Source organism: Gymnogyps californianus, chromosome 8, assembly GCF_018139145.2.
Source record: "Gymnogyps californianus isolate 813 chromosome 8, ASM1813914v2, whole genome shotgun sequence".
Taxonomy (NCBI): Eukaryota; Metazoa; Chordata; class Aves; order Accipitriformes; family Cathartidae; genus Gymnogyps; species Gymnogyps californianus.
The window spans coordinates 23,634,172-23,649,615 of NC_059478.1; the positions used below are offsets into that span (position 1 = coordinate 23,634,172).

Sequence of the window (15,444 nt, forward strand, 5' to 3'; positions counted from 1 at the left end):
ACACATGCAGCCTATTGCATTATGCATACATTGCCATAAAATCCCCACCTGTGGCATGAATTACCAACAGTCTAAGATACAAATTAACCCCAAGAAAACATTCAAAGTGCAGTCCCTCTCGCAGTTCTGCAGTAAATCTTACTCCACTTACCCACACTTGTTTAGTGCTTCAGTAGCAACAATGAAATCAAAACAGGAAAAAAAAGCCCAGACTACCATTCTGCTATTTCTTCCTAATGGTAGACATCTTCCAGTCTGTATATGGCTAATCACATTTTACCACTTCAGTGCTGGAAAAGTCTATCTTCCCATCCATACGCAGCCAGGGACAGCCCCTGCTTTCTTCTTGGTTCCTACCGCCACACTCAGCCCATCAGCACTTGAACCATCAACCAAATTCAGAGAGGGACGGTTGTCTTTCAAAGCTCTTACTCCTGTATTTTCCCCCCATTGTGGGTCTGCGAAGGAAAGGATGTACTCACACCTAGCTGCTTTGGAGTTTGACAGAGCAGTTAGTTGAGCTTTTACATCTTTTTTTATCTAGACTCATTGTGCGGGTGGAAAGAAATTAATTCTGAAGCACTGAAGAGTAAGAAAACAAAATTTCAGATTTATGTTTAAGGTTCTCCTGTTTGCATCAGTTCTGCAAAGAAATAAAGCATGTGTGCTGTAAAAACTAACTTTATCTTACCTGTTTTTTTCATGCAAATTTCATATGCAGTCCCCCACACAACAGCAACCCATATGTTTTCCTGTTTATTGCAGAAATAAGCCTGATCTAAGCTCCTGATGTAAAACCAACTGAACCTTTAAAATCCATAAGAATATTACAGTACAGAGATACAAGAAATCTTATACTTTCTCAAGTAACATTTCTAAATACAATGTAATTTGATTTCAGAATTATTAATGTAGTTTTTCCTATAATTTCCAACTGAGGGCTTATCACAGCTGATGATGAAGTTGCCATCATAGAATACCTTCAGGGATAGCCATGGCTAATTCCCAGTTCTATTGCAGTTGTTTGATAAGATGCGGACAGCACTTCTGGGATTTCATTTCTGACTGGCAGAGTGTAATAAATTAGGAAACAGAAGTGACATCCCTTATCAAAACTTAACCCAAGTGTCTGTTATTAGACCTGATCTCCAGACTGAGGTTTCAGAAGACAGTTTCATATAACTTTATTTAAATAACAGTAATACTTATCTATTTGCAGGCTAGCGTTTCAAAGCACGCATTGCCTAAATCTGCTTTGAATTAGTCCTTTCCATCTGCTATTATACTTCAAAGAAATGACTTCAATTAAGTTTAATTACTTCCTTCCACAGCTTTGGATACAGCCCTTATTATATTTCATTACCCTTCCTCATGGACTGCATGGCAAATAGATGACTAATAAAAGTACAAAACCAAAGAAACTATTAAGCAAGTACATTACATATACATAACAATACTGTACAGGTATCAAACTAATTAAGTTATTATCATAGTCTGCAATCACATAAATGGAATATTAGGAGGGAACTTTTCACACAAGATCAGCAAAACCTGGCTCATTCTCTGAAGTTTTTAATACCTTTCTTACCTAATTTATAAATACTTTTTAAATTCCTGAAAGGAAACAAGCCTATTAAAGCACAAAAATATTTTATAATTATTACTCAAGACTATATTAAAGAACATCATCTAGGCAGCGAGTCAGTTACCAATTACATTGCTCTGTACTCTGCTTGTCTAGTAGTTACAGAAGCATGCAAAATAGCTCTATCCTTTCCAGTCGTCTGGAATACCATACCCATAATACAGATCCTATAATCTCACTTTTTTCCAGCTACAGATGGTAGGAAAGAGAGGTAAAGCAATGGTAGTGCTAGGTAAGTAAAGCAATTCTTCCCATTTCGTCTGGATGAGAAGGTCTCAAGTATTGACTTGAAAAACAAAGCATATCTCATTTATATAAAATTGTTAATTACTATTCTGAACCAAGGTTAAAACAATCCTATGTCCACTAAAGGGAAATACTAGATCAATGTTATCATACTATTTCTGATCCAAGCAATAAGATAACCTTTAAAGGTCCCTTCCAACCCAAACCATTCTATGACTCTATGAAAACAGCAATTTTTTTTTTATTAGTAATAAAAACCCAACAATATAACTAACAATTGATAAAGTGCACAGCTGTTTATGGAACTCTTTCCTGAGTAAAGAAACATATGACTAGTCATCACACATCTCAGGCTGCTAGAGCCATAGACTTTGAAGACTGAACAACAATTTCAAAACTCATTTTCATTTGGTACAAGAAAATAAATATGTTTCCTCCCAGTAAATAATTTTTAAATCAATTGGATGTTCAGGTATTTATTATACTTTAGTTCCATGCACACACACCCCAAGTAGACTTCCTACAGTTTTATCTAAACTAGTGATGAGTTTTCCATTTTCCTTCTTACAAGGATGTTTATTTCCATAAATGGATTACATTTTCCCATAAATTGCTTTAGAACACTTTCGTGCAATGCTTCACAAGACACTTTACAAATACAACATTTGGTGCCATCAACAAATCATGACAAGCCATGGTACCCTACCTTGAGGCCCAGAAGGAAATTCAACTCTCTGGCCTTATTCACAAGGGGCTGAGGACTTCCCTTTGAGAGCAAGATTTGGCAAACAGAAAAAACTAAGAAGGAGCAAGTCTGTCAAATTCAATTTTCTTTTCAGTGTCACTGATAATGTTTTCCTGCAGATTTTGAAGCTAAAAAGCAGCTACAATCCATTTCCACATGTCTGTGACCTGCATGATATCTGCCTTTTGGGGGATGCACTTTTCACTGTACAATTGTTCCTCATTGCAATGGCCTCAGGCAGATTTGAAACTGATCATCAGAGGTAAAAGGTAAGATAGGAGTCTGTAGCTCTAACAGCTCTTGCAGTTTGCATTCAGAACAAGTACACCAAAGTCAGCTTCTCCCACTGGAATCAATGAATGGCGAGTAGTAATAAGGTCTCATGCAAGATCTCAGTGGGGAAAAAAGCACAGTCAATCTTCTGGTTAATTCGTAAGTGCCATCAAGCGTAACATTAGTTTTAGCAAATACTGAAAGCTGAATTTTCAGAAACATTCGTTTTCCAACCCTCACCTGAAATACCAGACACACCAAGAGGCAAAGCAAGCTATGCAAGCAAAGCTTTAACAAAATGCCAGCTGAGCTTCACCTCACGTACCTCAAAAGCACAGGCACCCCCAGGAGACAGCAGATGAACTAACACACTGCCTTCTAGACATGTGGTCAAACTTGGAATACTGATGGCATTTAATAAAACAACAGGAAACAAAATATCTTCAGAGGCCAGCAAGATGCAAGACCACAAGCAATTTTAATATTCATTCTTTGACACATTCAGTATCACTCTTTCAGTAAAGACCAACTACAGTGCAGTCACTGTTGTCTCTTGCTCTTGTAGGATCCAATGAGGGAAAATTTTGTCTAATCTTATTTGGCCACATGCTACAACAAACTCAAGTAGAGTAGACTTCAAATGGCTTCTTCAAGATTTCTGACTGATAAAATTACGGGTAATCATTCTTTTAATTAAAAAAATTCAGCTGTAGGACACTGATAGAAATAAAATCTGTGATCTGCAGAAATAGGAAGCAGAAAAGAACCAAAAACATTTTAGGGATATAGATATATATACACTCATATGCTGAATAAGAGACCACATCTGAAGAAATAAAGCGCCTAAAAGCATAAATCCAACAGACATGGTCACTAACTGTCTATTAGGCTGTTTGAATACAATTACTATCTAAAACTATAGCATTAGTGCTATTAGAATAGACTACTGCTTCCTAAATAATTCAGACTTCCCTACAGTCAAATGTAGAAGTTAACCAATGTAAATATTTTATGGTATCTGGAGTTTGTGCAGGATTGCAAGTGAGGCGGTAGTGGCATATACAGACAGGCCCAGGGGTATTGTTCAAGGGTAGCAAAGCTAGATAGCACACAGCCAGCTCAGCTGATGATAGCTGGAAAATGTTATAGAGGTATCTATAAGTCCAGGACAAACAATGATCTCCATCAGTAGTATATGAGGTAGGGAACAACTCCCTTTTTCCATTCTAGGCACGCTAAAACCATATTCCAGTGCTCAGAAGGCACCAATTTATCAGACTGGACAAGGGGACTTGCTGCCTCTCTAACTCAGGGCAGCGGGGCATGCACATAATAAAGCTGCATTTCTGCTACAGAACTTCCCATATAGCTTCTCTTCCTATTTAAACAGTGGCTAGATCCAGGCCAGGCTTATTGCCTATACATTGGCAAGCAGTCTCCTACTGAAGGGCAGAAAACAGTATGGGCTACTACTACTGCAGGAAGTTTTTTGGTAGTAGTACCCACATGAAGATTTCCTGACCCCTTGTAGGCTACTCTCTCATGCTTACACCACCTCCTCAGCTGGGCCCAGTGCAATCTCTGCAACACTCAGGAAACTAATTAATCTTAAAAATAACCCTCTAGAAAGCAAAAAGAGTTATTCTAATCCAGTTCCATTTTCTGCTAATGTTACCACAGCCCCACATACAGCTATGCTGGCACAACAGAGGGGGAAGTGAGTAGCTGTAGGTGGCTCGCCAGAGGTGCCAGCCTCTGAAGCCAGAGCTACGCTTAGGAAAGGGTGAGAGGCACTGCTCCCTGGGACAGCAACCACACGTTGACTATCTGGCTCTTGGATTACGCATTTGGCTCTGGGATCTGGGTCTGTTCTTGTGGTTAAGGCAGCGGTTACAGACAAGGAGACTGAGTCTCTATATTTAGTATTCTCAAGAGGAAGTGTGGTTAGATGGGGGGAGCTTCTATGGCATTTCAAGGTCCTCAGTTCTCTGGTTTCATCTGAAGTGACCTGGTAAAACCACTAAGATACCTTAACTGGTTTAATGAAATATGAGTGGGCATGTGGCAGCGAATGCGAAGGAAAAACATAGTATGAATTGCATTTCATAATAAGAGTTGTGAACTGCAGAGACAGACTGCCAGGTCTCAAGAACAGGTACAGAGCAGTTAGTGCTGGCTGAGAGAACATGCGCGCTAAAGTAAGGATACAGTTCCAAGATGTGTTCCTAAAGATGCCATTTATTTTATCTTGTTTGGAATGTTCAGTGGCTCTTTTCTCTACCCATTTCCCTACTCAAGAAAAACATTTAGTAGGGTAAAACTAATTTTTCTGTAAAAATATTTTTATGCTCTGTGGAAGAAAATGGAAAAAAAAGATAGAAAAGTGATAGACACACATGCAGAGACAGCTGTCTGAAATTCTCTCATTAATCATATGGAAAAAAAGTTACAAAAGTTTTTCTTCTGGCAAAATTTCCATATCCCAATTACAAAAGATGTGTCTTCAACCAGTTTTTTCCCCATGTTACACATTCCACAGCTCCCAAGGATCCCACAGGAGAATGAGTCAGTCTCATTCTCCATTCTGTTTTTTAAAATGCAAAGGCTTTTTTTTGTCTCACATAAGAAGCACTAATAGAAAGCTCTCTTCTTTTAACAGTTAATTATTACCTGACTAGCTTGCCACACACAAATGCAAACACAGGAAAATTGCAACAGATCAGCTGACATGCAGTAACTTGTAAATAACTTATTCACATGGCTGAGAGGGCTAAGCTAGAAAAGTTTAGTACAACTATAATGAATTTTAATAATCACATAAGCCCCAGTGTGGACACATGTAAACTGGAATTAAAATCTTTATTCCTCTGCCAAATCAAAACAAACAAAATCATATGGGAACTTTATTCTAGTGTAACTGCATCCCACATCAGAACACAACATATTAAAACATGAAAGCCTTCTAGACTTTTCGGTTTAATCCAAAAAATAAAGTGGCTTCCACTCATGAAGAAAGGCCAGATCTTAGGAATTTAGAGGAGTACATACATAAACCACAAGCACATAATTTCATAATCTAATGTAAAATAATATAATAATAATTATTCAAAGTACACCAGGTGGTGTTCTACTGGCCTCAATGGGTTTGTAATAATACCAATATGTATATGAAAAAGCTAATAAATACACATTTGTTATTTCTTAAATGTAATGTCATCCATCATTCCAAGAAGAAAATTATGTTCAAACCTGAGTAAACAGATTTGGAAGAAACTAAAAATTGATGATTAACAAAAGGTTGTGAAACTTGCAAGAAAAAACAAAAGTAGTGGTATTTGGTTTCTAGCTTTTCCTATTTAGAATTAAAACACCAAACCTCATGGAATGACATCTCATGTTGTTACATGCTCAGGAGAGCATTCCCTTTGCCAAAGACCAGGCAAACTTTTGCTAGTAGTGCGATTATATATAATTTTAAGGAAAAGAATTTTAGAAAGAGACAGAAGATACCTAACCCTACACCAAACCAACATGCAAGGAATGCATCATTAGGAGAGACAGGATCTATAAATAATTCATTCTGCATTTCTTCTGTACAATTGCTATTCCCATGAAATAAACATGTTTTTCTGATTACTTCCAACTGCTCCACACCTGCATCTTACCTGCTTAGGCTAGCATTCCACTGCCTATTGTTAATGCAAATTGCTGCAAAATGTACGTTTTCTAAGAAGCCGCTGCTTCATTTAATTATTAGCAAGTGTGGTGCTCCCATGTTAATTTTAAAATGTCACACGTGCTATACAGATATACAAGAAGTGCTTAACAGGACTGCCTTTAGACAACACAAGCCATTACTCCTGAATGGAGTACTTACAAGATTTCATCTCCTAAATCCTTCCATTTCAGTTCCTGCCTCACCTTTGTTCTTCTCCACAGTAAAGATGAAAAAGAACATCCAGCATGGTATTTTATCCAATTTCAAATATATAAACCGAGAATTATCATGTTTTCCAGGTGCTTCTGCTAAAATGATCAGAAGCAAAATAACTGTCATTATTTTAAATACAAACCTCATTTATATAAATTTTGTACTGATAACAATTTCAGTTGGTTGACGGATTTTAAAAAAATAAAGAAAAATAGTATACCTGTACAGCTCCTGAAAAGCATATGAATGCACCAGTATATCTTACTCGATAAAACTTGTGACGCTATTATCAAAATCGTATTTGTAACAGTGTAAAGGCAATATTTGCATAAACATTGGGTGTTCTTGAAGCGGGGAGTGGGGAGTGCAGAGAATATTCAGTTTAATATTTAACATCATCTGAGATGACATACAGCACCTCATCCAGCCATGTTTTATTCTGTCCTCAGACTCAGGAACACAACATACATTACAATCACACATTATCCTTTTTTAGTCCAAGTTCCCGTTCTGCAGAAACCAATGAACCCACTGGAAAAGTGGTGGTCTTTCTTATCTCAGCAGTGCATGGGTTATTTTGTGTGGTGGTTCTCATAAATGTATGTGCACACTTCTAACCTTCTATGCTACAAATCAGACCATGGATGGAGAGCAACTGATAGGCAGAAGAAAGTACTGGGAAAGTGTCATGGATAACAACCACAAAATAAATTATCAGTTTAATATCTGAAAGTCAAACTCAAAATCTAAAATAAGTTTACAATCAATAATTTAATTTTTCTTGCATAAAATAGCTCTTTATTTTATGGTAAAAGCCACTCTGTGGAGGAGATTGATCCAAAAATGACGTTCACCCAATAAACAACAGGAAAATAAAGAAATTTACCTTCCATTCCACGTGTGAGCATTTGACCTTTCCTTTCCTAACAAATACACAGAAACCTTTTTTTTTTCCTCCCTTTAAGCCACACACAAAAAATCCCTCTTAAAGAAAGTCAGCCTGCTGCACAGATATTGCTTCCTTGGGAAAAGATGAAAGAACAAACCCTGGACAGATCACCATGTCCAGTAGTACACTTCTGGAAGGTGCACAGATATTGCTGGAATGAAACATGACAAAGGAACAGAAAAAATGCTGAAAGCTCTGCCATTTCAAATTAACTGCGCAGATGTTGTGATAGTTGTGACTAAAACCTAAAAAAAAAAAAAAAAAACAACCCGGATCTTTTAAGCTGCATTTCAGACCCCCTTAAATTAATCCTGAATGTTTAGCCACTGTCACAAAACAAGGTATGCTTTCCTTTTGGCTGCCATCTCACTAGAAATAAGTAAAAGCACATCTGTCCTATACCTCAAGGGGTTTGATATGCTACGTAAAAGTATAAGAATTTGCTGCTTCCTATGATGTTTTATGTCATACTATGACATGCCAAGTTATCTGGCATTCATGACATGTCAAAATGAAAATTGAAAAAAAATGAACAAGACATAAACCACTGAAGCTCACGCACAAGTCTACAAAGAGGCTGAAATTTGAGAAGGTTACTCTACCTTTAATATGCGATTCCATACCTGTGATAATGCGCACAACAATGGTGTATCCCTGGCGGGAAGCCTAAAACATCTGGATGACACATGCTTCGTTGCTTAAAGATGAACTGCAAACCAAAAACCTTTCCCCCATTACTGCTCTATCACATAACTACTTAAATGTAAAACTCCAAGTAAGAGACAGCTCCTAATTTCATGCTGGTTTTGCAGTTTTAGTTTTTACACCTCTAATGAATTCAGACAGGAAACTCTAGTTTTAAACCAACTGAAGTATGCTTACACTGGAGATCATCTTGGTTTAGCTACATGAGCATCAAAATCAAATTCATTCAACCAAAGCAAGTCCTCTTGTAGGACTAGACTGAATAGACTGCTGTCTCCTTCTGCTTGGGAGTGGGCTATTATATTTAAAGTATAATTAGTTTAAGATCATTGCAAGGAAGAATGAAAAGTGTTTTTATACTTCTTAGAATTTAATTTTCCTTAAATTTTCAAGAAGCCAACATAATAAAAAACACATTACAAAATTCCATGTACTATACTCCATAAAGTCTTACATGGTAATTATGCACCACTGGACCATGATACAGCAAATCCTAGCCCGGCACATTGCCGGATTCATTAATGCAGCTTCATTCACTTTGGAGCAATTTAGAGGTAAACAATGTAAAGCAACAAAAAAAGAACACTTTTAGTTAGAAACAGAATAATTTTAAGAAATGTATTTAAAATAGAAATATCCAATGTAGAAGGAGCATCTGAAAGAATTAACTATGGAGTTCTGGGGTGGGGCCGGGGGGGAAGAATCAGCCATAGCAAGTAAGGATGGAGTGATCCAACAAGAAACCTGGTTACTGCCTCAGAAATCCTGATTATTCTCTGTAACTCCTTGTTGCATCTGCCTGTTACTTTCCAACTCATTTGTGCATACCTCTTAAGGGGCACCTTGCGTATTTACACCTTCCATCCCTAGAGATATAACCACATACCCCTAGGAATGATTCCAGTCACAATAGAAATACCGCAGCCCACAAAACTGTTGATCATCAGGTTAAGACAGGCTGAGACGAGAGCTCGCATTACAGTGAACCTGCAGCAAATTTAGAAGTTGCTGGGAAATGACCCATCAGATGGGCATCCTCCCATAAGGAGGGGAGGTCACCTTTGTTCCTTTCCCTAGGATTTCTCCATCTCTTGTCATATCAGAGGAAAGAGCACAGCATGAGAATCAAACAGGATCCGAGTACATTTCTCCGCACAGGAGAACGGATGGATGCCATGCATAAACATTGCTGCAGTCAATTTAACAGTCAAGGCAGTATGTGAATTATCTTGGACCTGATTCAAGCAAGATATAGAGGTCGTCTCTATGGAAGGCCCTGCATCCTGCAAATCCCTAGCAGCAAATGCAATTATGGTGAGACACAAAGCCTACCCTGCAAAACAGAGCAGAACTGAAACAAGGAATGTGCTTCTAATGACACAGAAGCTTGGGAGGAAATACTACAATCTTCATCATGTACGTAGGGGTTAAAAAAAAATCAAATTAATAACTAAATATCCAAGTGTCCAAACACCAGGACCAGATCCTTTTGGACCTTCTGCCTCTCCCCTCTGAACAGCTACTTGCCAGGGTGGAAAATTTAATATAATGAGATCAGCTTTGCTATTTTAGTCTCAAAAGTGCAGATGGAGCATATGCCTGCAGATAGAAATGTTATCTGTATTACTGCAGTGTCTGAAGACCCCAATGAGATACAGGCCATTGAACTCTCAGAGAAAACTCAAAGAAAATTGCTGCCAACAACAGTTTACCATGTGAACTAAGGGGAAAACGCAACCTGCGGATTTAATTAAACCAGCTGAGATAACCATGGAGAGGAAGTGTGCAGAACAACCATAGGTGAACACACAGGTATGGTCAACTTTGACAGCATCCTGCAGAAAAATGTTACAAGCACACGCTGAAGGGTTTTGTTTGGTTGAAACCTGTAAGTTACATTTTGCAAGAGAGTTCTTTCGATCTTCAAATTAGATAAAGAAAATATTAAAGAAGCTATGGATTTTAGTTGTCCACCTGCTTACTTTGAGAGAAGAACTCACAATCAGCTGTGGTAATAAGATCATCGCCTCACATTATACAAATACTATTTAGACCACAGAATTTCACTGAAGGTTTCAACTCACTTGTGATCTCTGCTGATAGAAGGTCATGTCCAGCCTACAGGCACATGAAATCTCTTTTGTTCACCGCACAGTAAATACACAGTACACAAAACAGAAGGAAACCTCTTTCTAGATTTCATGCTTAGTCCTCAGTGTATGGTCCTATCACACATGGATTTTTTTTAATTAAATTCTACCACATTAAGCCTACGCAGTTAAAATTGTACTATGATGACAATATAATCCACCTCCATCATATTCTTCAAAACCTCCATTTAAAAAGAAGAGTTTGTAAATAGAGGAAGGCATAATCCCCTGCAAAGTGCAGCATGTGTGAACTAAGTTCTATTTGCTTTAAAATATCACAGTCCAGTCCTCAGTGGGGGATATCAACATTTTACAGAGTATCATTATCATTCATGTTGTATTTATTGTAAGATGACAGGTACATTGAAGTATCATTTTTCAATTATGCAAAAACTAGTGTTTCTTTGAAGTAATTTATTGAATAACACCTGTCATCATTTTAAAGGGTCAGTGGCTAATACAGTGGAAGTTAGGGAGTTCAACATCTTTAGGGATAATAGTGACTACATAAATAGTAATCACTCTGTTAATCTAGTAATCAGCAAGGTGGCATGTAGCTACCATAGTAACAAGCATAAGATCAACTGTTTGCTTCCAAGAAATGCCTACACTTCACTCAGCTATTCTGCCACTATTTTTAAAGACATGATGGAAAAAATAAAAACACATCCTGTGTCTTAGAACTCGTCTCTTTCTCTGCATTTCCCCAACAGAAGAGAGAATTCCTCAGAAGAGAGTTTCACTGGTTTTAACAAGAAATGTCCCACTACTGATTGGGAGACAAAGTTTCTGGAGCCAGTTTCATGATCAGTGACAGCCCCACCAATCCTACGTAGGGAGAGTGCACAACAAACACCACAGAGACAGCACGCACCCTAGGAAGAATCACCTTCCCAAGCATTTCTATAAGGGCTACACACAGAAATTATTTCATGCAGCAGTCTTAGTAGAAGGAGGTCTTGGTATCTAAAGGTTATACACTTTTTCTAATATGCTCTTAACAACTGTAAGTAACTCCAGTTAATTATTAATAGCCACCTCTGTTCTTTGCAATTTACAGACATCTCTATCCAATCTCAATTATATTAAACTCTCACACATACAGCACTCCAACATTCCACAAGTCTCAATATCTCTGGGGGGAGGGGAGAGAAATGAGTGAGAAGGGGGGGCAGGATTTAAAAATCTAGGAACACAGGCAGGGCAAGCCACAAGGCAGAGCCACAGAGGCACTCAGGGCTGAAGTGGCAAGGACGCACAGTTGTTCTGGCTTCCCATCCACCGTGCCACCACCTAGTTAAAATCTATACCTATAGCAGAGATTTTTTTTTTTGGTAATTTTTTTTTTTTTTTAATGTTTCCACACAGGCTACTGACTGAATAAATGAGAGAGTCAGGAAAAATCTAAGAGAAAGGAGGAGGGTGTAGCTAACAGATTTGTATTTTCAGGAAGGAATTAGCCTGCTGTCACATCAAAATATACATATTATTCTGAATTTCCTTGTTATGGTAAAAGTTTGAGGAGTACCTGTAGGCATTACATTAAAAACTTATACACCGTTAAGTATCTTCATCTAGACATTTAAATTACTCCTATGGGATGTCTGTCTGAGAAAGTCCAGCCTGCCTTATGGCAAAGCTAATCTTCACATATCTGTTTCACTTTTTATCCTTGCACCTGCCTGTATTAACAAGATTGAGAATTAAGCTGGCAGAGGGCTGTCTGTCAAGGAATGCCAATTTATCTGTTGATTTAATCATCAGAATTACAACCAAATGGAGCTCCAGGCCTGGGCAAAGGGAAGGTGTTTATTGTGTTATAATTCAAACTTTAAAAGGAAGGCCCTGCAGAAGTCATGCTTGTGGCAGGCTGTGTCACCAGACTGTGCAGAGGAAACGATTGGGAGGGGGGAAGAGACACTGGAGTTTTCTTCTAAAAGGATATTCTTGTTTAACTGTTAGGGCCAGAGGGAAGATTTTGCATGTGATCCCTCCACATAGTCAAAAAAAAGTAAAGAAATTCTGTCAGCTGGATCACTTGCAGATCCAAGCTAAGTCATTCAGGGAGTGTTTAAAAAGGAGTGCACATGCGTACCTTTGTGAAGCCAGGCTCCATTCACAGAGCTCGTATCTCCTCATCCCAAATCACAACTTAACTCTCAATTGCATCAGTGCTGTCTGCTTAAAGGAGTTTGTTACCATCTATCTCCAAGCAGAACCTGCTAGTTCAGGGAAGTTTCTGCACTTGAGGCAAACTTTGCCATATTTATTAATATAAGCTGCCACAACCTACATGCTCACGAAAGAAAACTCAAAAAACATCCATGTACCACAGACCCACTAGTAGGGAATGAATGAAAGGGGAAAACAGTGCAGCAAAATAAGAAGTTGTTTTTGAAGTTGAACGCCAAAAAAAAAGTGATAAGAATTGGATTCAGGGAGACATATGAATGTTTATTATTTGGGGACTGTTTTGAAGCTTTGCAATTTATCCATTTTGCTGATATGCTGAAGGCAACTGCTACGAGGGGCCATCCCGAAGTTTGGGATAATCAACCCTTTGTTAGAAGATCAGACCGAAAATAATAAAGCATTCACAGATCAGTTTTATTTACTAAAAGGAACAGAATGCAAATGTATTCGAAATATACACAGAAAGGAGCAAGGCACATAGCAAATGAATCTGGAAAAAAACCACTTTCAAGCCAGGCACAGGAGAGTGACTCCCTGACTCCCTGCAAGTGACAACACTGCAAGGAAACAAACGCTGTTTGTTCTCAACTGACCACACTTCCGCCTCCTCCCCTTTCATTCAACACTTAGTGCCAGTGATGCTCCCTCCATCTCCATGACATGCTGGTTGCAAATACTTTTATCTCTGTGAGGAAAGCAGGCTGGAGAAAGCATATGATCACATGGTAAGTTTACGCTTATATTTGCTGGCGTGAAGGGGAAAAACCGTCTATCAAATAGGTCGCTTAATTAGCAAATGCAATTAAATTTAAGTACAATTGTGTGGAGCATGTGGATCTTGGGTAAATTCAGCAGGGGAGTGTGTGCTTAAGGAGCAACTGGGACAGCTGTGTACATCTGCGACCTTTGCTTTAAAAGCAGTAAATGCTGCATAGTCAGAAAAAGAAAATAACTTCCCCCGTTTTGTCCTTTGTACTGGAAGTCTGTTGCCCGAATGCTATTGCTCCTGAAGGAATTCAGCTGAGACAAAGTCAGCTGAGACAAACCAGAGCCCCTCACCCCCCTCCTATTATTCGGTACACAGTTCCCTTCCCACTAGCTCACAGTTCTCACAATGCAGGGAAAGAGGAAAAGAATGGCAGAGGGAAGCAGAGCACAGCTGTACGTTGCAGAATCTCTCCATATTCATTTGCCAAACAAAGCCAGTATTCAAAAAGACAATGAAGATGCAATAGGACCACACCAAATCCATGCCTCTGAGCAGCGAGGGGCTCTCTAACAATGCATTCAAGCAACAGATAGAGATTTACCTTCAAAATGCAGGCCATGTTCTTTCTCTATCCTTCCTACCACAGAGCAGCAGGATTCTACTTTGTGAGCAGCAGTTCCAGTGTCAGGCAAAAGGCTGGTAGAGCTGCAGAACTGCTAGAGCCTACATTCCTGTAGATCCAAATAAGGGTACCACGCATCCAGGATCCGTTAGTCATATTAGTCTTTTTATGCCCCGTTTGTTCCACCCATCAGCTCCTACCACTGGCTGGGAGCCAGCCCGGTACCTCCCCTCTGTCACATGACCGAGTTTGATTCATGGCTCCAGCATGTATTTTTGTAAGCTCCAGGACGCTCTCGCGCAATGCTATACATACAAGTGGCAATCTGTACCTTGCAGATGTTTTGCAATGGTTGGAAATCAAGCTGCATGTTTATAATCAGTCCCTGTGCAACTCTCTAAATGTTCTCAGGAGACAGTTGCTGCCAGTTGGTCAGAAAAGTCCAAACTCTATTATTTGGGCTCTAAAAAACCTTATGCTGCTTGTTAGTGTGAAGTATCGTCTTATGTTCAGCCCTTTTCATTGTACAGCAGGCTTCCCTTTGTCTGAAGGCTGCAGCTGCTTCCCTATGAGAGAGAATCATTATCAGCAACCAACACAAATATCCCACCAGAGGTGCTTGCGTTGTGCTGCACATGCCTTTTTGTGTAAAGGGCTGGCATACATCACAGGGAATGGAAAGTGTGGGTTGGGTTGATTTTTTTTTTTAATTTGTGCAAGTCTGATAAAGGCTCTCTGAACTTTCTTTGGTCTTTCCTACACTGCAGCAGCATTAACTACAGATTAATACATTCAGCTGTTGAAGAAATCTTTCACTTTACATCATCTCATCAAATTCTTCTCTTATATATCATACTCTATATATTATAAAGGTTTCCCTTCATATTTGTCACTTCTCCTGCAGTCTCTCTCTCCCCCTTTTACACTTACCACATCTTGGAACCCTTTGCATTTTCTGTATTTGGCACCTTCCCTGTACTCCTTGTGTGCTACATTACTTCACTCTTGCTGCTTTAATACACACCAAAGCTCTCCCTCTCCCTTACTAAATTCCTTGTAGCGGAGGTCTTCATCCTCTCTGCAGCGACTCAGGGTACCTGTTTACAGCAGCCAATACACTCCAATTAATGTTATGAAACTGCTTACCATGGAGCTCCTTAATATGTGGAATCCAGAAGGGGCTAGCACTGTGCGGCACATTTAATAATGAATACTGTTCCCTGCCTGGCAAGCCTCTCCTATCTAGGTGCAATCCCTCAAGACAGTAAGTAGGTTG

At 38.9% G+C, this 15,444-nt stretch overlaps 1 protein-coding gene across 1 annotated transcript in view; it reads right to left on the bottom strand.

The window, feature by feature from the left end:
* ST6GALNAC3 (ST6 N-acetylgalactosaminide alpha-2,6-sialyltransferase 3) overlaps window positions 1-14,165 on the bottom strand; it is a 225,766-nt gene extending 211,601 nt beyond the window's left edge. Inside the window, exon 1 of the mRNA XM_050901029.1 lies at window positions 14,148-14,165. Within this exon, the coding sequence (XP_050756986.1) occupies window positions 14,148-14,165 (18 nt within the window). The remainder of the gene's footprint in view (window positions 1-14,147) is intronic.
* Window positions 14,166-15,444: the final 1,279 nt, after the last annotated feature.